Below are 24,257 nucleotides of genomic sequence, written 5' to 3'. Positions count from 1 at the left end.
ATTACACGTGTGAGAGACACGTGCATCTCAGAACGTGGCGACAATGCGTAGTTAGGATGGTGCTTGCTGTACCCAGGGTTGTGCACAAGGGACACACACACTGCATTGCTGTGACGGTGACAGCGTGATTATGCCGCGAGGCCAGCATGATCTTTCGGCTCTTGCTGACTCAGCCTCACTCAGGAATGTTTTTTTTTTAGGAATATTTGATTTTACCCCCAGATGGTAATGCAGTGTGTGTGTGTGTGTGTGTGTGTGTGTGTGTGTGTGTGTGTGTTTCACTTTCCAGAGTCGCATAGGGTGTGATAAAATGATTATTGATTCATGTACTACATACTCCTTATAGCACTTAAACTTATTACGAACACGTATTTAATGTTTTTTTTTATTTATCCTACAGTTCATATTTTATCATATACTGCCTAAATTTATATAAATATATTTGAAAAAAAAAATATACGTAAAACTAATTTTGGGGGTGTAGTCGCTGGTGGTAGTGGGATGTTTGTTTACCCAACTGCTAAGGAGGCAGCACTGGAGCACATGGAGTCTGTACGGTAAGAGTTATATGTTTGATTTTGCCTGAGGTTTTCTGCTTGCTTTTCTTGCTTTTTTTGGGTTGTTTTTTGCGGGTGAATGGGTTGCTAAGAGTGAAGCAGAAGAGGATGAAAGCGAAGCGATGACTATGGAGAGGGAGGGTTGTGGGGCCTTCAAATAAGCGGTCTCAACATGAGAGGGGAGGGATGCACATCAAACGAAGATGTGCAACACTCTCACAACTTCACGTCCACTAAAATCACTTCTCAATGAAACTCTTGGTATTCCAAGTGGGGCCCCCAATAAATCGCACGTAAGTATGAAGTGTTTCACGGTCTGGATCACACTCAAGGAACATTTCTAGTCCCATATTACCTTGTCGCAAACGAGGGTAAATTTATAGTTTAAGCCAATGTCCCCAATCTCTACCCACGGCCCCCCAATCCCTCAAGCAAGCTTGGGGGCCTGTGGGGAATCTAACCTAACCTAACCTGCCCGCGCAGCTTATGGGTACTTATAGAGACTTCCTATTGGTGCAACTCGTGGTGTTAAGTGGTGGTAGCACGTGATTGGCCCGAGGAATTATAGACACAGTGATCCTATCCAGCAGCTACCCACAATTCAAAGCATTAAACAACTGAAGTTCAGGCAACAATACACCATTTATGTTTACCTGTGGACTTAGAAAAAGTTGAGAGCGCTGTGCATTCCCAGGCCTATTATTATTAATTTCCGACAAGTAGTGTAATCATTAGAAATGATGTGAATACTGAGAAGAACAAAATGAGGTAGGTTATTACCACGTAGTGTGTAATGGCTTAAACTATAATAAAACCCAAACGAGTAATAAGGTCGGGATGTAATTAGGTTAGGTTAGGATAGGTAAGGTTAGGTAAGGTAAGGTTAGGTTACCTTAGCTTTCTGGTTGTGTTCGAATGTACTAATGGTGGGGGTTCAAGGGGGGGGCACAGCCCCCTGGTTATAATAGGTTTTTGGTTTGCTACATTTAGGAAATTTCCTTGACTTCTAGGGAAATTTCCCTACAATATCAAAGTCTATATATCACTCGTATGTGCCCCCCTCCAAAAAAAAAAAAAAATGAAACTGCAAATTTATCCCCACAGCGAACTTGACACTGCAAGAAAAGACAGCTGCCCTCATACAGAACTCCACACTACATCTCCCTACTCCATCAATTTCTGCTTCATCTGTTTTTCTCATCCTGCCATGGATCGACATACTCTCATTTGTCTCCTTAGATCTTGCTGGTTTTTACAAAGGCACAGTCCTACCACAAATCACAAATCAACTTTTCCTTGCCAAGATCAACAAATGTTATGCATCCCATACACCAATCTTCACAGATGGCTCACACTCTTCTCAGAGAAGTCAGACTATAATCAAGAGGAAACATCTTCTCTATTGCCCTCGTTTCCATGGCTTGTGTGTACCCCTTTGTGCCACCTCTCAGTGATTATTGCCTGAGTTTTGCCATGCTGCTGGATGGGGCAGGTTTTGACCCTCCCCTCTACTATAAAATCCTCCAAAGGGCAGCAACCTTTATAAATAAGAGTGGCCAACTTTCTCACATATAGGTGCATGTGTTACTGCATATTTGTTTTGCTTTGCTTGTTTGAAGCTATGCATTAGACTTATGCTATGCAACCAGTGGTATGCAATGGGTCTCATGTGATTTTTTTACCAGGTAGCCCCAACAATAACAACAACGATAACAACAACAACTCTGCTCCCATCAAGAAGTGATAGGACACAATTCACACAGGGCAGCTGGGTGGTGGCATATCAAGACTTTTCTTCAGAGGACAGGTAAATTCACAGGATCTGATAAACAGACCCATTAACTACCTGCACCTGTGGGATGTGTAGGCTGTGGCACCACAGCCCAAATGAACAAGGCTGCAACAAAAACAAAACCAGCACTGGTGTGAGGCTTGTGTATTTAGTTGTGTTTTGTAGGCGGTGTTAACATGACAGTGTTGGCGGCATGGAAAGGGAGACAGAAAACATGTTAATTCACTAATTAACATGGTTGGAGATGGGAAACATGTTAATTAACATAGTTGAAGATGAGAAATGTTAATTCACATGGTTGTAGGTGGAAAACATGTTAATTCATGTGGTTGGAGATGGAAAACATATAATTTCCTGTGATTGTAGGTGGGAAACATGAAATTGAGTTAAGTGAGCCAATAATGCAGTCTGAAGAGGGTGGTTATTAACAATCTTTAAGAAAAACACTACCATTTGATGATGAAGTTGCAAGTTGAGATTAGACCACATAACCTTTATAAGCTTAGAAGAATCCAAGAGTTTTTGATGAAATGGAGGTGCTGATATCCAAACTGGCCTATTTTATTCAAATAACAACAAAATGAAAAAAATCCAAAATAAGCTTATCTCTGGAAAACTCTCTGCATTTCATCATAAGACCACTCTTTTTAGAGGAGAATAATTTCTCCCAATATAAGTCTTTAAAATCAATTTGGAATCTAAAGATGCCTCAAGCAGTTTTGTGGAATTACAAGAATATACTAATTTGGCAGTTAATTATGATATCAGGATGCAGAAGATTGAACCTTGAACAGTTAATAATACTGTACTATTGGTCTTGTCAGGGTTTCATTTGTTAGATAGTATTTAAGGAACTTTGTGTAAATTTAATTTGAGGTTACTTGTAAAATTAACTTGAGGTTACATATAAAATTAACTTGAGGTTACCTGAAAACCACCTGCTCTGTAGCCTAAGAATGGGTAGAGGCTGATCGTAGCTTTTCTTACCTCTGAGACTGTTTACTGTTGTTCTAGTGAAGAGAAAGGAGCTAAAGCCTTGTTTGATGCACTTAACACCTGTTCCTGAATAGGGTTGTACCAGCTGCTGATTTGGCTGGATAATGGATGCCTACTGACTGCCTTTCAAAATCATTCTTAAGGCGCCATCACACAAGCACATTTTCTGTTAACTTTTTTCGTCAATTCTAGTTGACTCTGTCATCTTTTTCATCTGCATCATCAAACAGAAGTGATCATCTTCATGGAGGAAGGTTATTATCAGCTTTTATGTAATGAAAATCCTTTGTTTATGATATAAAGATATGCTAAGTAAATTTAGGATTTTAGTGGGTTTTGGTTGTTTTAACCATAAGTTGTTGAGGCTGTAACACCCAGACTGGCAGACAGCTAAATTGTCTCATCCTAAACAATATATAAAATTGTGTACGAGCACTGCTACGATTACCATGAGACCAGTTATAATTTTATAATGGCACTAGGCATCTGTTGCCTGATCATTGAGGTGGTTGCAAGCAAATTTATGGATTTCACTGTTTTGCAGACCAAGTGAGATCCAAGTTCAACAACCTGAGAACATATTTAATGAAAGAGTACTGGAAGACTCAGATTACTCCAAGTGGATCATCTGGTGGCTGTGTTGCCAAATGGAAGTTGTTTCGAAGCATGTCTTCTCACAAGGACACGCTGGACAACTCCAAAACACATTCAAGTGAAAATTTCACAAGTGAAGTAAGTACAGTACAATAATGGTTGAGTGTACAGACCATACTTTGCATTTTGGCAAACAATGAATGTTTTACTGTAATCTTGCTCACTTTTTTTCTAGCTTTATTGCACTAAAGGAAATGCATTGAACTGCATTCAGATGCTATAGCAACTGACTTGTTTATGATAATACTTGGCTTTTATATGTGTTATATTTTTATGGGATTCAAATTAGATATTACATTGTTACATTTCATTGTTTCTTTATTGAATTAATATTATTTAATTACTACAAATGGGAACCAGGACACATACAGGGATCTGTCATGTAGGATCTACAGCTTTCTGACAGATGTGCCATGGATATTTGTGAATAGTGGACTCAGGAAACACTCTCTATAGTTCCTTCAAAGAGTTTTCATCAGCTTCATCAGCATCCTCAGCATCATGGTCACCCTTGGACCCATCACCAAATGCTACACCTTTACCATCACCATCACCACTTGTATGCAGTGTGCCTGAACAACAGCCAGCACCATTTTCCAGTACATCAGTCACCAACAGAAGGAGGAAAAGAAAATATTATAATCCTGTGGATGATACCACATGCCTAGCCAAGTTATTCTAAGCAAGTATTCTAGGAAACTATATCTGCATATCCTGCTCGGGCTGGACAATTGTTAAATATCAGTTGTCCAGCTATAGCTAGATATACAGATGGAAAATATTTATTACATTAATTTTATTATCTAGTGCTTTAGTGGAACAGATATGATGATGGTAGATAGAGGCAGTGTTACACAATGACCACTCATAGCCTTGGATAAGAGTACCCTTAGGTGCTGACCAGTGGAGTTGTCATTAATCTTGTGTAACTGATAATAAGTGATAGTGGTAAAGTATTGGAGGATGATGGCAGTGTGGCCAATTGTTAGCGTCAGTTTTGTCTCTTCCACCACTTGCATCACTAGGTATGGGAACCCTTTTTCTCCTTGAATTAGTCATTTGGTGATAACTCCTGTTGTGAGGGGCCACCTCATCACTACTTCTTGTAGACAGTTTGTCACTTGAACACTTGTTGTTTACCTTATTTTTCTCTTATTATTGCTCTAAGAATTCTAAGAAAACACAGGAGTAATAATTAAGGCTTGACGCTGACATTCAGACACACACACACACACACACACACACACACACACACACACACACACACACACACACACACACACACACAATAGATAAATTGAATTAATTAAATAAACTGTATAATGAATAAATAAGTAAATGAATGAATTAATAAGAACTCCCAGTTTTAAGTACCAGTCAAAAAGTACCATACTAGGATCATCAGACCACATTAACGTAATTACTTTCAGACACTAGCATCAGTCTTCCCCAAAGGCCAAACAACATAACACATATCCATGCTCTTTGCCCTCAATGTATCTCTATTTCCAACACATTTTTACTGATGTTATTTTTACAGGTGTGATCTCTATGGTCCTGCACCCTGACGTTCCCCTCCATAGTGCCTTATTCACAAAAATAACTGCTGCCATGTTGCTAACAGTGGTAGTTGTGGTGGTGGTGGCGTTGGTGGTGCACCGGTGCATGATGCGGCGCTGCACCTCCACTCGTAGCCTTGCTGGGATGACTGCTATTGTTACAGGGGCATCTGCAGGTGAGGCTCTTTGTCTTTCTATTACTTGACTTCTTAATGTGTGTGTGTGTGTGTGTGTTTGTGTGTGTGTCACATCTCAAACAAGAGAGGTCAGGTAAAGAGAAGCTACAAAGTCAATAAAACTATGTTGGAAATTTACTGCGGACAGCTGGTAATGTGAAAGGAATAAATGTGGCCACCAGTAACTAATAGATTGATCACTAGTGACTATAAAAAACATCTTGAATTACATCCTTGCCATGACCACTCATCACCTCACGTCATTGACTTAGCCACTCTGCTTTATGATCTTTTCTTCTGTCACCTTGTCTCCAGAATTGGTGTTTGGCGAGATGTACTAAATGTCTCATCTTGTGTATTACAGGCATTGGGAAGGAGACTGCCAAGGACCTGGCAAAGCGTGGTGCTCGGGTCATCCTTGCTTGTAGAAACCAGACGAAGGCACAGTTAGTGGCTGGTGAGGATAGGCTCTACTCACATTCTGTGTAGATTATATAGAAACTGATGTCAGTGTGTAGGTGTGTGTGTGTATACTGTGCATAGTGGTGACACACTATGGGATCCACCTTATCAATGATAGTGTTTGTAAACAGACATACAGATAGATTAGACATTTCTCTTTCTCATGATCCATGCAAGTGATTCTATGACATACCTACCTTTCACCCTTTCACAACCCTCTCTCATATCGCTTCATCCATCTCACCGTGTTTACCTACCTGTGTGTGTGTGTGTGTGTGTGTGTGTGTGTGTGTGTGTTTGTGTGTGTGTGTGTGTGTGTATGTGTGTGTGTTATTTACCAACAGTTGTCAGCTGGTCTTGTAACACACTCAGTTATTCTCCTATAGGTAGACCTCAGAGCTCATAGTAACTGATCTTTGCTTAGGACTAAGACTACTTACACACCTGTACACTGAGGTCACAAGTCCTCAGCTTACATTCCATACCTACTTGCTGGTAAGTGAACAGGGGGCTACACATTAAAAGGTTTGCCTGTCTGCCCTGCTGCTCATAGGACTTGAACCCAGACCTTTTTGGTTTTAAGCCAAGCATGTTAATGACTACAGTGTTGTGTGTGTGTGTGTGTGTGTGTGTGTGTGTGTGTGTGTGTGTGTGTGTGTGTGTGTGTGTGTGTGTGTGTGTGTGTGTGTGTGTTTCCACATATAACAGCCTCCTTTTACTTCCTTACAGACTATATCATCTCAGTGACAGGCAACAAAAATGTGGTGGTATGTCTGCTGGATACCTCTGACCTTTCCTCTGTCAGGTCCTTTGCTGAAGAAGTACTAAAGACAGAGGGTGCCATCCATATCCTGGTAGGTATCCCCTCTTGTCTTCCATATTCCTCCATCCATTATTCCCTCTTCTGCTTTGTCATGTAATAGCCTTTCAGCCTTCTTTTCCATACTCCCTCAGCAGAGCTATCCTCTCTTTCCCTCCATTTTCCATCCCTTTGGCCAATATTACACCAATTTTCCCTCCTTTTCCACACACTTCCTTTAATTTAACTGCAAAATACCGTTCCTTACAGCCCCAGATTCTCTATCTCCACTGCTAGCCACAAGCTCCCTCCTCCCCTACCATTTTCCTTACACATACTCATTCCATCTACATTGTTACATGCTTCATCCATCCTGTTTACCTACACCTCCTCAGTCTTTTCTTAACACATCTACCCAGGGCACCAATATGCTCCTACACACTCAGATACTGCATCACTACACTTACTCTCAGACACTTCTCATCACATCTTCCTACATTTTCTCCAACTCACCTCCTCATGCACTCCTTCCACTTTCCAGGTAAATAATGCTGGGATTGGCGGCAAGGAGATACAAGAGATAACATGTGATGGCTTTGACCTGACCATGGCCACCAACTATTATGGCCATTTTTTGTTGACCAACTTGCTTCTTAGTAAGTGTCTCAAGCCTACATTCCTTATCCAAAGCTACAGCCATGCCTTGACTCTTCCTCCTCTTTTGTGGGGGGTCAAAACTCTTATGGCTCATGATTCAGTGTTTTTTCTACTTTCGCCATGACTTTCAACATCTCATATGCTTGCTGTGAAGAGCCAATTTATGCTGCATACAGAGCTAAGTGTGCTTTGCAAGGCAGTGCATCTCTGCCACCACTATCACTACCATCTTCACCTTCACAACTCTAGTAACTTATCTCAAGCCACTTTCTACTCATATAGTGCAGCAGTTCTAAGAGTCATGGTTCTTGGTGGTAGGGTTAGTGCTCTAGAAGCTTAGTGTGTGCTGGTGAAACCTAGAGGTTGCTACAAACCCAGGTAATGTGGTTGTGTGTGGTGTGCTTTGTTACCACAAGGAATAGCATCCATATATGTCTGAATCACTGCATATTGGCTAATCCGGTGGCACAGTTCTGGTTGTGCAGTGCAATTGCTAAATAACCCAGTGTTTCACTCATCATTAACATCTAAATGACCAATGATAAACTTGATACTTTAAAACTGATAATTGTATTTATTGCAGCTCCTCTCATGGTTGCTCACTAATAGCTTTACTCTCAGGGTTTGCTACCTAACACATCATCAAAGTTGTGATTATTAAAGTGGGAACCAGTACATATAATACTGCTACTATTATAAAAACTCAGCACTGTAAACAAAGATTCACTTCTACAGTTGCAAATATGTGACTTTATTGAAAATGCTGTTTTGTTGATGCAAATATGAACTATTTGTATTCATTTCATTACCAAAAGCATCAGTTTGTTTCTATTCTAGGTGTTATTACAAGATTCTATTAAGTGTAGGATGATGCTTTTCTTAATCTAATCAGTCATCCATTTTGATCTTATCCTACTTACTCTATTTTGACTTACAAGTTTGGAAATTGTGTAGTACTGAATGGTGCTGGATGTTCACTGAAGGTCGAGAAGACTGCTACAGTACTTTTTACTGTAATGTTTCGACATGTAATTTTTAAGTTTGTCTAAACACAATAAACAAGCCCAATAATGCCCTGGAAACAATGTTGTAGCAAATAAGGTATTTAATGGTAAATAGTATAACAGCCAATCACTAATAATACAATAATTATCACACAGAAGTGCATAACATAAGGATAAATAGTACATACGTACTTTATGCAATGTACTGCAGACAGAATAAAATGCAAGTGTAGCAAGGATGAATGTATATAAACATGCAACATAAACAGATATTTGCCACTGAACATTTGTACATAACACTCATAAACACTTCACTGGAAAACATCACTTTACATTAAAAACAAAGCTAAATACTTACACATCTCCTCCCATAGCCTTTCACTGGACACTAGTTACCCAGCTCCATTCCTTTATACCAGTAACTGCATCATACAGTAGGTGTGCCCCACATGACACCTGTTCACAAATAACTCAGATGTCTATCAAACACTGTCTCACCTGGACTTTGCTGCTCACTCTGACCTGGCAGCACCCCAGAAGAAATCCATATACAATACATGTTCCCCAAATTACAAATACATAGAGTCAAATTAATACTAAACAATTTACATAATCAACATGTAATATTTTTTTAACAAAATATATGACCTTTTAAATGTGCACTTACAAAATTAAAAAAGTATACATCTATGTAGTGATTTACAATACACTTGAGCCACTATTGTCACAAATGATACAATGTGGTATATAGAATGCTTATGATAAAACCTTCATATCTAACCTAGCACTATAATGGTATTCTATAGTACATTTTACTACAGAAATAAGAATAATCATGTTGCAGAATCTGTGGTTTGTGGATGTTCACAGCTTTTACTGCTCTTGTCCCCGTGGTCTCTACTTCCTTCTTCTAACCCTCCACTTATTCATACCATAGATTAGCGTCTCAAAGTGAGGAAAGATAGGGAATCATAACTAGTTAATAACTAACTATTAATAATCACCTTAACGTTTATTCATATTTTTGTTATTTTGTTTTTGTAATTGAAAACCTTCCCTTCTTCCTCATCTATTTTTTTTTTTTTATTTTCCAGTTTTTACTCTATTTTCTTAAATCACACAAAATTTAAAAGGCTTTAGAATAGCATAATTATTTTATAGAATTAATTCAAGACCTGTCACTTCTACATTTCACCTGCTACTTTCCTTCCAGAACGCCTCAAGGAGAGTGCACCCAGCCGTGTCGTCAACGTATCTTCACTTGCCCACTTCTTCGTATGGCGGCTTAATTTGAAGGATCTCAACTTTAAGAAGAGAAGCTACAGCCTGCTTAAGGCGTATTCACAGAGCAAACTGTGCAACATTCTCTTCTCCCTTGAACTGGCTGAGAAACTGCGTGGCTCTGGTGAGAATAAGTATTAGTAGTGGAAGTACTTAATTGTGTGTGTGGCACATATATTTTACTTTAATATTTACTGTTACAAAAATTAGAAAGACTGACATAAAATTTAAAAAAAAGTTAGCACTGGTAAGACATAATGTGTGCTATATTAACTTATGAACAAAAGAAAGAAGCAAGAATGGAGAAGAGAAAAAAAAATCCTCAAAAAAGTAAAAATATGTGAAAACTGATTTAAGGTGAGCAGTAGTATATGAAACGTTTAGATGTGTTAAAAGAAAACAAAAAAAAGTAATTGATGTATAGAAAATTAGAGAGAAACTTATTAGGAGAGATATCCTGCATAATAAGAGAGAGAGAGAGAGAGAGAGAATTCATCACAGTATTTCAAACGATCTAGGGAGCGAATGAGTGGATAGAGGGAATGCCTTCATAAGAAATTATGGAAGAAGGCATGAATACAGATAAAAGGAAAAAAAAAAGGTCTTTATGTCAAGGAATTCATTATCCCAATTATGTACAAATATTGGTTCCTGGAATAATTTGGAGATGAGTTTGGTGTGTGCAGGTAATGTCCAAGAATGTCAGATAGCAACAATACATGAGATTGTAGTTTTTAATTGGAAGAAAGAGGGAACCATATTGATCCTTTCATCATGTGTTTGTATTAAGCAACCTCTAATTTTTATTGCAAAACAGTCTTAATAACATTATTTTATGTGTTCCAGTGATCAGCAAGTGGTCAGTTTGTAGTGAAAAATAATATTGAATTAAGAAAAGTTAAACACTTTATCTTGTCAGAATGAAAAGGATAATTAAGTATTATGCTATTTGGCAATTTGTTTTACAAGATCTACATATATATAAATGTAACTATAGTCCTTTCAGGCTAACTTGGTACTCGGGGCGTTGGTTGCTCCTGTTCTGCATTGTTGTCATGTTCACACTTGACAGGCACATGGTGATCTCTGTCTTTCACTCATACTGTCATCCTTTGCCTTAATTTATCTGAAATTATAATATTTTATATATGACTGCATGGCTTATGCAATGTTTTTTTTATTTGAAGATGAAAGAATGACTGTATGTCTTCCACTATACTTGGCAATGCACACAGGTCATGTGACATTGCCTCCCCAGTGTCTTTGATACGTGACTCCCCCAGGCCGTGCCCAGCTGGCCTGCTGTGGGCCCAGGTCAGATCATTCATTCCTAGTTACTCTGTCACATTGGAAAGTACTCCAGGTACCCACTCTTGTGCTCTGCACAGTCAAGCAAAGGAAGCCATTTACAATTTAAATAGATATTTTGTGGAAAAAAAAGCCCAACAGGACCTTTACTGCTGCCCTTACAAGTACTTATTGGGGTTGCGATGGGGTAAGAAGTGGTGAATGAGGTGACAACAGTGTGGTCATTTATTGCCAATGCCCTGGGCACCAAATTATTCTGGAAGAACTATAACTAGAATATACTTACACAGTATACTTCCATCCACAGGTGTTGTTGTCAACTCACTCCACCCTGGCACTATCAACTCAGAATTTGTGCGTGATGAGATGGTGATGTCATGGTGGCGCAAACCCTTCCTGCTGTTTGCCAGAATTATGCTCAGGCTACTTGGCAAGGTGGGTCAGTTATGGTTTTGGAAGCAAATAGAGAGAGTAAGCAGAGAAAAGAGGAAACGTGCACTACATAAGAATTTTTTTTTTTTTTCTTACAACAGTTGAAAGCATGATCACATGCCCAAAAGTGCCAAAACTATCTGCATCAGAGTCTGTAAAACCAAATAAAATACCATACCACCTTTTGACAAGGATTTCAGTTAATACTATCGTACTGCTTTCTTTCACTTGTTTTCTGTTATTTTCCAGCATTAATTGGCTTGTTTACTTTTCTGTCTTCTCTTAATACTTCTCATTGCACCTTACCCCTATTTGCCCTCATTCACAGGACAGTGAGCTGGGGGCTCAGACCACCATTCACCTGGCAGTGTCGGAGGAAGTGGAGGGTGTGACTGGGAAATACTTTGATGAGTGCAAGGTAAGGATCTCATACACAGACATTTTATTGCATATAGTATGTAATGCAATACTGTTCCATGCATCCTAAAAGACATGTATATGAAATAAAGAGGACCACCATTCATCTGGTCTTATTTTTCTGTCCTTGAAAAGTCTTCTGTCCATTTTAGGATTGTCTCTTAAAATTGAGGGAAGACCTTTTAAAGGACAGAGAAAAGGACAGTTATTAGCAATCAGAAATCATGATGGTGCACAACATTAAGCAGAGTTTCCCAGAGATCTGTCCTGGTACCAGACATGTTTGCAATATATGATATATGAGTATAAATGGTTTAGTGGAGGGGGTAATCAGCTGTTTGAGCTTGTTTTGTAGATTATGTGAAACTTTTAAGGAAACTGAAAAATAACAAAGATTGTGAAACCCTATAAAGGAACAAAGGATATGGAAATATAGTTATAGATGTTAAATTAACCTTACAAAGTGCAAAAAGATGGAGTTTGACCAGGAAAAGACAAGATTGATATAATTGATTTTGTTGTGCCACAACAATCAACACTGACAGAAACAGTAAGAAATTGTAAAAAAAAAAAAAAGAAAAAAAGAATGAAGAAAGATGTGAAAAAATATAGTTTTCCTGACAGAACAATCAGCCTGATGATGAAGTTGTGTTTTTTTTTTTTTTTTTTTTTTTTTTTTTTTTTATGTAGGAAGGACACTGGCCAAGGGCAACAAAAATCTAATAAAAAAAATGCCCACTGAAATGCCAGTCCCTTAAAAGGGTCAAAGCAGTGGTCAAAAATTGGTGGATAAGTGTCTTGAAACCTCCCTCTTGAAGGAATTCAAGTCATAGGAAGGTGGAAATACAGAAGCAGGCAAGGAGTTCCAGAGTTTACCAGAGAAAGGGATGAATGATTGAGAATACTGGTTAACTCTTGCGTTAGAGAGGTGGACAGAATAGGGGTGAGAGAAAGAAGAAAGTCTTGTGCAGCGAGGCCACGGAAGGAGGGGAGGCATGCAGTTAGCAAGATCAGAAGAGCAGTTGGCATGAAAATAGCGGTAGAAGACAGCTAGATATGCAACATTGCGGCGGTGAGAGAGGGGCTGAAGACAGTCAGTTAGAGGAGAGGAGTTGATGAGACGAAAAGCTTTTGATTCCACCCTGTCTAGAAGAGCAGTGTGAGTGGAACCCCCCCAGACATGTGAAGCATACTCCATACATGGACGGATAAGGCCCTTGTACAGAGTTAGCAGCTGGGGGGGTGAGAAAAACTGGCGGAGACGTCTCAGAACACCTAACTTCATAGAAGCTGTTTTAGCTAGAGATGAGATGTGAAGTTTCCAGTTCAGATTATAAGTAAAGGACAGACCGAGGATGTTCAGTGTAGAAGAGGGGGACAGTTGAGTGTCATTGAAGAAGAGGGGATAGTTGTCTGGAAGATTGTGTCGAGTTGATAGATGGAGGAATTGAGTTTTTGAGGCATTGAACAATACCAAGTTTGCCCTGCCCCAATCAGAAATTTTAGATCAGAAGTCAGGCGTTCTGTGGCTTCCCTGCGTGATATGTTTACCTCCTGAAGGGTTGGACGTCTATGAAAAGACGTGGAAAAGTGCAGGGTGGTATCATCAGCATAGGAGTGGATAGGACAAGAAGTTTGATTTAGAAGATCATTAATGAATAATAAGAAGAGAGTGGGTGACAGGACAGAACCCTGAGGAACACCACTGTTAATAGATTTAGGAGAAGAACAGTGACCGTCTACCACAGCAGCAATAGAACGGTCAGAAAGAAAACTTGAGATGAAGTTACAGAGAGAAGGATAGAAACCGTAGGAGGGTAGTTTGGAAATCAAAGCTTTGTGCCAGACTCTATCAAAAGCTTTTGATATGTCCAAGGCAACAGCAAAAGTTTCACCAAAGTCTCTAAAAGAGGATGACCAAGACTCAGTAAGGAAAGCCAGAAGATCACCAGTAGAGCGGCCTTGACGGAACCCATACTGGCGATCAGATAGAAGGTTGTGAAGTGATAGATGTTTAAGAATCTTCCTGTTGAGGATAGATTCAAAAACTTTAGATAAGCAGGAAATTAAAGCAATAGGACGGTAGTTTGAGGGATTAGAGCGGTCACCCTTTTTAGGAACAGGTTGAATGTAGGCAAACTTCCAGCAAGAAGGAAAGGTAGATGTTGACAGACAGAGCTGAAAGAGTTTGACTAGGCAAGGTGCAAGCACGGAGGTACAGTTTCGGAGAACAATAGGAGGGACCCCATCAGGTCCATAAGCCTTCCGAGGGTTTAGGCCAGCGAGGGCATGGAAAACATCATTACGAAGAATTTTAATAGGTGGCATGAAGTAGTCAGAGGGTGGAGGAGAGGGAGGAACAAGCCCAGAATCATCCAAGGTAGAGTTTTTAGCAAAGGTTTGAGCAAAGAGTTCAGCTTTAGAAATAGATGTGATAGCAGTGGTGCCATCAGGTTGAAGTAGAGGAGGGAAAGAAGAAGAAGCAAAGTTATTGGAGATATTTTTGGCTAGATGCCAGAAATCACGAGGGGAGTTAGATCTTGAAAGGTTTTGACATTTTCTGTTAATGAAGGAGTTTTTGGCTAGTTGGAGAACAGACTTGGCATGGTTCCGGGCAGAAATATAAAGTGCATGAGATTCTGGTGAAGGAAGGCTTAAGTACCTTTTGTGGGCCACCTCTCTATCATGTATAGCACGAGAACAAGCTGTGTTAAACCAAGGTTTAGAAGGTTTAGGACGAGAAAAAGAGTGAGGAATGTACGCCTCCATGCCAGACACTATCACCTCTGTTATGCGCTCAGCACACAAAGACGGGTCTCTGACACGGAAGCAGTAGTCATTCCAAGGAAAATCAGCAAAATACCTCCTCAGGTCCCCCCAACTAGCAGAGGCAAAACGCCAGAGGCACCTTCGCTTAGGGGGATCCTGAGGAGGGATTGGAGTGATAGGACAAGATAAAGATATGAGATTGTGATCGGAGGAGCCCAACGGAGAAGAAAGGGTGACAGCATAAGCAGAAGGATTAGAGGTCAGGAAGAGGTCAAGAATGTTGGGCGTATCTCCAAGACGGTCAGGAATACAAGTAGGGTGTTGCAGCAATTGCTCTAGGTCATGGAGGATAGCAAAGTTGTAGGCTAGTTCACCAGGATGGTCAGTGAAGGGAGAGGAAAGCCAAAGCTGGTGGTGAACATTGAAGTCTCCAAGAATGGAGATCTCTGCAAAAGGGAAGAGGGTCAGAATGTGCTCCACTTTGGAAGTTAAGTAGTCAAAGAATTTCTTATAGTCAGAGGAGTTAGGAGAGAGATATACAGCACAGATAAATTTAGTATGAGAATGACTCTTTGGTCGTAGCCAGATGGTGGAAAACTCGGAAGATTCAAGAGTGTGGGCACGAGAGCAGGTTAAGTCATTGCGCACGTAAACGCAGCATCCAGCTTTGGATCGAAAATGAGGATAGAGAAAGTAGGAGGGAACAGAAAAGGGGCTACTGTCAGTTGCCTCAGACACCTGAGTTTCAGTGAGGAAAAGAAGATGAGGTTTAGAAGAGGAGAGGTGGTGTTCTACAGATTGAAAATTAGATCTTAGACCGCGAATGTTGCAGAAGTTAATGAAGAAAAAGTTGAGGGGGGTGTCAAGACACTTAGGGTCGTCGACGGAAAGGCAGTCCGACCTGGGGACATTTATGGTCCCCTCCCCAGATGGGGACTCCGAGGCTGGTGTAGGAGTTGCCATGATTTTAAAATTTTTGGAGTGAAGGGTGTGTGTTATTAGGTGCTTGTAGTTTTGTGTGGAGGAAGAGAGTTGTCTTTAGAGGGCAGGCTGTGACTACCCCCTTGTGTTGTGAGACACAAAGGGAAACGTTTAGTGAGGTCACAGCTGGGTTTAATGATAAGTTCACAGCACCCCCTGAACAGTGCTTCATAACTTAAAAAAAATATATATATACGTATATATATATATATATATATATATATATATATATATATATATATATATATATATATATATATATATATATATATATATATATATATATATATATATATATATATGACAAATTAACTTTAAAATATGGAAGATTAGGAGCTTGACTCAATCCTGTAAAATACAGAAAGTAAGATAAGAACAGGTAAGAACACACAGCCACTAAAAAGAATAGAGGAAGTGAATAGAGATGATCTATTGAATGGGATGCAAAAGATATGAGATGTCATAGAAATACACTAAAAATATCTCTTTATAAAAAAGATATTGAGAAATTCAGTCCTCTGCATAGGGCATTAAAAGTCCAGAGTAACCTGGATGCAGAAGTAGTCCATGCAAGAATTCAGAGTCAAGCTGGACAACAGTAGATATAGAGACAGGACAGTACAAGCATGGATTTTTCCTGCATGTCTCAATTAGGTTAATATAGTTAACAAGTGCCTTACCACAGTGATGAGGCACTCAACCCTTTCTCATTAATGTTGTGATTGATATATGTATGAATTGTATGCTCTTGTATGGTGCAAAAAGAGCTATTGGATGGTGAGCAACAATAGCAGCCATAGTGATAGTAGTGATGGTAGTTCTGTAAAAAGCTGAGTGTGAGCTGTGTAATCTACATTGTGGCTCATATTGAACTGAGTGAGTGTGGAGCGTGTGTGTTGCCTCCAGAAATTTTTAGCTGGTGATTCTTGACTGTAAAAATCTTTAAAATTCTGTTATTTTCAGTATTGACTTCTAACCAGATTTAATTTTATCCCTTGATATTATTGCTGTGAAATTGTAATAGGCAGAAAGACAAGATTAAATTAAATAGTACTCATAGTAATACGGATGCTCGCTAAAAAGATTCTGTGAAACTAAATAGAATGCATTTCTTAGACTTGTGAGATTGCTCTCCTTTCATCCTTTTAATTGATATCTCATTGTCTTCTTGCAGGAGGCTACAAGCTCTTGGCTGGCACAGAACAGTGGGCTGGCAAAGGCCTTGTGGGAAATAACTGAGGCAGATGTCCAGCTTGCACCCAGTGAAATCTTTTACTGAGAGAGAGAGAGAGAGAGGGAGAGAGAGAGACTAGCCCATCTGCGTGTAGTGGCTCATTTAATATCACAATCTTCCTTCGTAAATTTGTTCTCATGGATATTATTACTGTATCATCCATATACAAAAATAAACATAGGCATTCTGTTAGTGTCTTTGGTTCCCATTTTACCTTCATAATTTTTATTAACCCATATATATATATATATATATATATATATATATATATATATATATATATATATATATATATATATATATATATATATATATATATATATATATATATATATATATATATATATATATGTTAATGAATGAAAGGCATGATGTCAGTAGACCCTGCCTTACACCAGCAATGGAGGTCACAACTATGCATCCCACAATACTCTCAGTTATGTGACACATCGCCACTATGGCTGCCTGGATCACCATTTCACAACCAAGATGCTTAAGAAAGTTGTGGGAGAGCATGGAGAGGAAAGAGTGATGGTGATGGGTGATTTGAATGCATATATAGCATTACTAAGAGAATGGATAAACAGGAATGGTGAAATGCTTGGGGAGTTTATTGATGAAATGGAGTTGGAAAATCTGAATGTTAGCTTGGCTGAGGGGCATGTGACTTGGGATGCAAGAAAGAATGAATCAGTAGTTGACTACATGTTGGTGAGTGGAAGAATGCGTGAAATTGTGTCGTACATGTGGATAGATGAGAATGGTATGGTTGATAATGTCTGATCACAATATGCTGGTTACAGAGTGCCTTATGCATGATGGGATTGAAGTGAAAGTGGCAAATAAGAAAAGTAGGGATTGAGAGATGGAGGGTAGGAGAATTTTCAGATTGATCTGAGTGAAAGAAGCTGGAATGATGTAAGTGTGCATGATGTGGAGCACCTGAATGAGAAACTGGTTGAAGATGTGCGGAATGCTGCTGAGAACCAGATAGGGTTTGTGAGAGTAGGCAGAAGAAAGAGTATGTAGAATGAATGATGAAATCAGGGGGACTAGAAAGGAGTAAAAGAGAATGAGTAGACAGTGTAGATGGCTGAGGAAAAAGAGGCATGAAAGTGATGAGGCTGAGAATGAGTATCAGAATGCATAAGCAGCGTATGTGAAACAACAGCGACTGACGAGGAGAATGATAATGAATGTCAAAGTGAAGTGTGAGAGGAGCGGGATTGAATCTTTAAGGGAGAAGGGCATGGAAGATGGCCGTAAATGGTACAAGTTCATGAGAGATGAGAATATGTCAGGCACTTTTGGTGTGGAGAGTCTAAAAATTAATGGGGTAGTTATAACAGAGAAGAATAGAATCAGAGAGACAGAGTTTTGGGAAGAAGTGGGTGGTGCAGGTAAGGTGTTTGATGTGAGAGAAGGATGTGTGACACTGGAAAGGAGGAATGCAGATTAATTGGATTAGAGAATCAGCAGGGAAGAACTAGAGAGATGTGTGAGAAGGAAGGAAAATACTAATGCAACAGGCCCGGGTATTCCGTTTCCAATAATGCTTTCTGGTTACCTCTATTCAGTCTGTATATTATGACGGAATGTATATATAATTGAAAAAACATTCACTGCTGTGTGGAAATAAAGAATATAATTGAGAAAAAAATATATAAAGATAAAATGTACTCATTTTTTCCTTTCTGAGAATAGATGAGCTACGTGTGTAAGAAAATATATACTATAGGTAACATTGTGTGAATCGTATGTTTGTGGATATTTCTTTTCAAGTCTATGGCTGATAATAAATATAATAAAGTACGTTGGGCTGGAAATAGATGTAGTGTGTATAGTTATGTAAAATATTTTGGTCATGTAAGCAGGGAGTCACTGGTGTTGTTTACTTGTGGAGGCGAAGCCAGCTGAGCGGCGGTGTGTGAGTCAGGACCGCGGTGTTAGTTTGTAGGTTTGTATAAAATTCATTCTTCTTGTCTTTTGAAAAAGGTTATGATCAGTAGGATTTATTCATCTTACTGAAGTGTTGATTTTGATTCACTTACTTGATTAGATTACAACCTCGAAATTTTGAATATTTCGTAAGCTGCACCTCACTGCCTGGATGGGCATGTCCGGCGTGATGCTCACATTGCTATTGTTTGCATGGTTATCGTAAGGGTAATCATGTAAACCTTCTGCTGAATAGTTTGGAAATTGTTTGACAGAGATTGAGGTGGTAATATTAACAGAGATTCTTTGCTTACCTAAGAAATTATGCATTTTAGTTGTAACAAAGAGGTAAGGGATCTGGTCTCTTCATTCTCGGATTGATTAACTGGTTCTTCTTTGTCTGTCTTCTGAACCTGCTCCCCACTATTTCCTCTGCATTAGCACTCACTCTTTACCCTCCTCCGTACTCTTCCTAAACAGTTTTGCTTCCCCTACTGTCAACTCAATCACTGTGAGTCAGAAGTCGCTTTTCCTCTGACCTTTAATTTCCTTCTTGCTACCTACAAGACCTCCATATTTTCTCCTCATTGTCACACTCATGGTCTGCTCCCTTTGACTTTTTCCAAAAACAACATTTTATGAAGCTGGCAAGTTTGATTTATGCAATTTCAGTTCATTTAACAATTACTTTACACTTGGAGCCACTTTAATTACAGTTCTTTATGTTTCCATATAAATATACCATTTAAGGTGAGGAAATTACCAATATTTTATGTTTAAGTGTTGAGTTTATCATAGACATTATCAGTTCTGTCTGTCACTGGATAACATAAGGATAACATCCTTTTGTTATCAGTAATCATATCAGCCTCTAGTGATCTTCCTGATGATAAGTTATCTTACACTATTACTCTCAAGCCTATTTTTCTATAATAATTTGCAAATATCTTCATTTTTCATTGTATTTTCATCTAGGTGCCCTTTTCTTGTCATTTATAAACTTTTTATAGCTTGTTATTTGCAGTTTGTTTCATGATTATAGCATTTTGAATATATTGATTAACTACCTAGTGTTATTTGCAGTTTGTTTCATGATTATAGCATTACAAATATGTTAATTAACTACTTAGTGTAGGACTATATTCAATATTTGGTAAAGGTAGTATTTGATTATTATTTGTTCTCATTTTTAGGAATTTATTCTCAGATTCACCTTGTGTACACTGTGTATGATTAGTTTGGAGTGTACTTTGCTTCTAGTCCCTCAGAATGAAAATATTTTACCCCTGCAGGTTAGCAGCTACAAAGTTGGACTGGAAAAGAAACACCATGGCTGGAAAATTAGGTATGGATTTTCAGAAATAATGTAAGGATTTTCTCTCCTTCATTGTGAACTTTTGTTATGACTTTTGTAACAGTAGAAGTAGTGTATGTATGTTTTTAACAAGAATATTAATTATTGAAATCACATGTCATACGTTGTCTTGAAAATAGTGACACCTACATGAGTGCAATCACACAGTGTGTGTATGTGTGTGTGTGTGTGTGTGTGTGTGTGTGTGTGTGTGTGTGTGTGTGTGTGTGTGTGTGTGTACTGTATGAGTACATGTTTACATAATTGAAAAGTATGACCATGAAGTGATAGCACATTGTTAAAGGTTTTGCTCTGAGGTTTGACAAGTATGAAGGCCTAAAACTATTAGACAAGATCACAAAAATGATAAAAAGAAAGCAAACATGCATACATCATTATTTGCTTCCTATTTTAAGTAAGAGCATAAATTATGTAATGTTTATAAACAGACAAATATCATATTGTTTCCTATAAAAGAATATATAATCTTGCTTTGTGTTGTGTGAAGACAAGGCTCATGATATGGGGATTAGAGAGAAGGTTTGGTGGGTAAAGCAGATGAAGACTTGGGGATCAGAATGGCAGGAGGTTGTTTTCTGTCATATATAGCTATTATGAACAAATTTTAATGATGTTTAAAGATACATAAGCAGTCTAATGAAGGAAAGTTCCTTTAATGATGTTTAAAGATACATAAGCAGTCTAATGAAGGAAAGTTCCTTGATGGATGTAGATTTTCAGCTTTTTAAAATTAATTAATGTTTACAGGGTTTAAGAGGTTTCAAGTTAATTCTATTGACATAATTTTTTGTAATGAGTTGATAAAAGCCAGTCAGCAACATTTATATTCTTAACTGATGTTAAATTTCTGTGTATTTATAGCCCATAAGTGCATATGTAAATCATCATTGTTAGTGATAATATGCAAATTTCTTTTCTTAATGATACTATTTGGACAAAGTTAATTTGACTTGTTTATTTTTCTTTGCAGAATTCCCTGAGAGTTTACCTCCACCACCAAGTCCACCTTGCACCTTACTACTTGGACCTACAGATTTTTCCTTTCCAGTGGAAAAATGTCCAAGTTTTGATAGTACCTCAAACTCTTCCTGTGATACTACCAGTATGACAAGTTGTAGTATTAGTTATACAACCAGCAGACATGCTAATGATCAGTGGTTTTATAGTTCTAGCAGCACTAGCAGTTCTGTATCTGGAGCATATCCTGACTCTTTGAGTTTTGAAGATTATGGGCCAGTAATGGCTAAAAAAGAGCATGAAAGTCTTTATCCATTGATGGAAATAATGGATGGGAAAGAAGTTGTTACAATTACCACATCTGACATAACTCATACTAGCAACACACTTTCAGCATCAGGATCACACTTTTCTTTGCCTTATAAGGGTATGCAGACGATGTCCTCAAGAGAAATAGATAAAAACAGTAATATGAAATGTCTACCACAGACTTCTGAATACAATGGAGATTTAAACACAGAAGCTAATTTAGACTCTACCTTGATGACACCTGGAGCTTTTTTATCAGAGTCATTATATTTTCTATATAATGGACACATTCCATGTAGTTTCACTCCTTCAGATACATCTGTAAAAGGTACAGATATTTATGAAAATCCTGATGTGAGTACAAAAGTGGATACTTGGAGTTACAGTAGACAAGATTATCTAAGAGCCACTCCACAAATGCCCCAGTTAAATTGTAAAGGTTTGAATTCAAAAGATGGTTTTAAGCCATTGGATGTGTTATTGACTCCAAAGAGATTTACTCATTCACAAGACACAGAGTCCAGCAATGAAAACACATCCTGTGGTCCTGAAGTGGATTTGATATCTAATGCAGATGATTTTGAACAAGATTTGAAATGTATAGAACAACTGGAGGAAGAAGATCAAAAAGAGACAGACAGACAAGCATGTCAAAAGAGTTCTTATGATTTGGGACGTCTTCTACCAATTGGAGTATTTTGGGACATAGAAAATTGTCAGGTATGTGGTATACTGATTGCTTATTGAACAATGAGAAGTTATATACTTGAAATTTTAGTTTTTGTTACTTTTGTTTGTAATGTAATGGAGAATTTTATTGTTAGTATTTATATGTATCTATCTTCCTAATTCCACACACTCTCTGGAAGCATCCCTCATGGAGGTAACCATGGCAGAAGAACCTCAATCTTTTTCTGCCCAGACATTTCCTTTTTGCTAGTTCAAGTGATGGATTATCCTGGTGCCTCTTTCACATATGTACTCCTTTACCCTTTCCTTTTATCTTCCAAGTGGCCTTTACTCATGCACATTTCATTTACAAACTCTTGATGCTTCATCCTCTCAATATTCCCATACAATCTCAGTTTTTTTTTTTTTTTTTTTTTGACCCATTTCATCACTCCACAGTTTCCATTACTTGCACAGACACTCATGTCAAAGCTCTCATACTGTTATTGGTCTCACCCTCCCATCCCATAACACTCTCAGATAAATTTCCACAGCTTGCACTCAGGATTTTTGGGCCCTATTTCATGTCCAGGTCTCAAATCCCTGTATTAGTGTTGGCAAGAAAATATTATTCAGTAAATTTATCTTTACATCCACAGACACATTTCTTTTTGCAAGTCAACCTATGAACTGCTTACTTTTCAAAACACTCTCTATTATCTCCATCCATCTCACCATGTTTAACGTTATTCTCAGATACTTAAATTCGTTCACCTTAATTTTCTTTCTGTTCTCATAAACTACTTCCACCTTCTAACAGCTATCATTTCCATGCCATAAGGTATCCTAAAATAACACATCTCCGCTCCTCTCTTCTCAAACAGTATCACTTTTTTACTTTTTTTTTCCCAGCATTCACCTCCAGTTTGCATCTCACACACACCCTATGAAAATTAACCAAAACTCATTGAAGTTTCTTTTCACTTGCTACTAGTAAGACAGTGTCATCTGCAAACATACATGCTATCACAGCTTATTCCACTCCATTCTGTTTCAGCCTTGCACCAAAATTTCCTACCTTATCTTCCATCTCCCTCAAACAGCCATCCATGAATAGCTAAACAGCCATTGGAACATCATACATCCTTCAACTAATCTCCAGTATAACATGTGCATTCTCTAGCTCCATGAATGCTTCATACACCTTTTCATCCTTTACTAAGTACTCCTTTGTTATAAATTTGATAGCAAAAATCTAATCCACACAACCTTTTCCTTTAATGAAACTTCTTCATTCCCTATTGACCTTCACTTTATTCAAAGGGACTTAGTGAAATACAACATTCTAAGGTGGTTTAGCCATGTGGGAGATATGATGAATAATGGAATGACAAAGATAATGTATATTTTTGTGATAGAGATTAACTTCCACTGAAGAAGTGAAATGAGACTGAGTGCTAGAGTATGTGAAAGGAATGGATCAGAGGATTAGAGCATGCAAAGGTGGAATTTAGGGACTGGATGACTAAGTGTATATGAATATGGTAGATGTGATGGAAGCAAGAGGATGACCTTCAGTGAAATGGGAGTCACAGTGCTGGAGTACATGAGAAATAAGGGGAAAGAGGAGATTAAGAGGACTGGAGTCCTTCACACACAAAGTGAGATGGCACCTGAGAAAAGACTGACAGTAGATTTCTACAAATTCATATAAAATTGAAATTCTGCAAAGGATTTTTTTCATGTAAGTGGCACTGGCCAAAGGCAACAGAAAGAGCAAAAAAATACAAAGTAAAGGTTCACTTAAGTGCCAGTCCCAAAAGAAAGGTCAAAAGGAACATCCAAAGTTGGAGGCTGAGGGATGTGGTAATCCCATTGCTCAGTACTTTGTGGATTATAACACTTTGTAACCCTTTAGTCCTTAGTCCTGT

The 24,257-nt window shown here is 38.4% G+C and overlaps 2 protein-coding genes across 10 annotated transcripts in view; both read left to right on the top strand.

Annotated features, from left to right (window-relative positions):
- The first annotated feature begins 408 nt into the window (after positions 1-408).
- Positions 409-17,267, top strand: LOC135102004 (retinol dehydrogenase 11-like). 7 transcript variants are annotated; one of them, XM_064006594.1, is made up of 12 exons: positions 409-557; positions 2,243-2,364; positions 3,890-4,077; positions 4,395-4,681; positions 5,540-5,734; positions 6,099-6,191; positions 6,926-7,050; positions 7,537-7,651; positions 9,870-10,061; positions 11,553-11,680; positions 12,006-12,095; positions 17,019-17,267. In XM_064006594.1, exons 4-12 carry the CDS (start codon positions 4,660-4,662, stop codon positions 17,121-17,123), a joined length of 1,065 nt encoding a protein of 354 aa, XP_063862664.1. In that variant the 5' UTR covers positions 409-557; positions 2,243-2,364; positions 3,890-4,077; positions 4,395-4,659; the 3' UTR covers positions 17,124-17,267. The 7 variants fall into 7 exon arrangements, with proteins under 7 accessions (XP_063862664.1, XP_063862716.1, XP_063862692.1 ...); XM_064006603.1 differs by having other exon boundaries at positions 423-557; positions 2,247-2,364; XM_064006646.1 differs by lacking the exon at positions 6,099-6,191.
- Positions 17,268-18,936: 1,669 nt separating this feature from the next.
- The window catches only part of LOC135101985 (meiosis regulator and mRNA stability factor 1-like), a 44,398-nt gene continuing 39,077 nt past the window's right edge, over positions 18,937-24,257 (top strand). For 2 of the 3 annotated variants that reach the window (XM_064006571.1, XM_064006555.1), the window contains exons 1-3: positions 18,937-19,035; positions 20,309-20,361; positions 21,362-22,377. In XM_064006571.1, the coding sequence (XP_063862641.1) occupies positions 20,346-20,361; positions 21,362-22,377 (1,032 nt within the window). In that variant the 5' untranslated portion in view covers positions 18,937-19,035; positions 20,309-20,345. The remainder of the gene's footprint in view (positions 19,036-20,308; positions 20,362-21,361; positions 22,378-24,257) is intronic. The other variant, XM_064006561.1, reaches the window with a different exon arrangement.

Source organism: Scylla paramamosain, chromosome 1, assembly GCF_035594125.1.
Source record: "Scylla paramamosain isolate STU-SP2022 chromosome 1, ASM3559412v1, whole genome shotgun sequence".
Classification (NCBI taxonomy): Eukaryota; Metazoa; Arthropoda; class Malacostraca; order Decapoda; family Portunidae; genus Scylla; species Scylla paramamosain.
The sequence above is the reverse complement of the archived record's forward strand: the minus strand, read 5'-3'. Positions and strand labels throughout refer to the sequence as shown.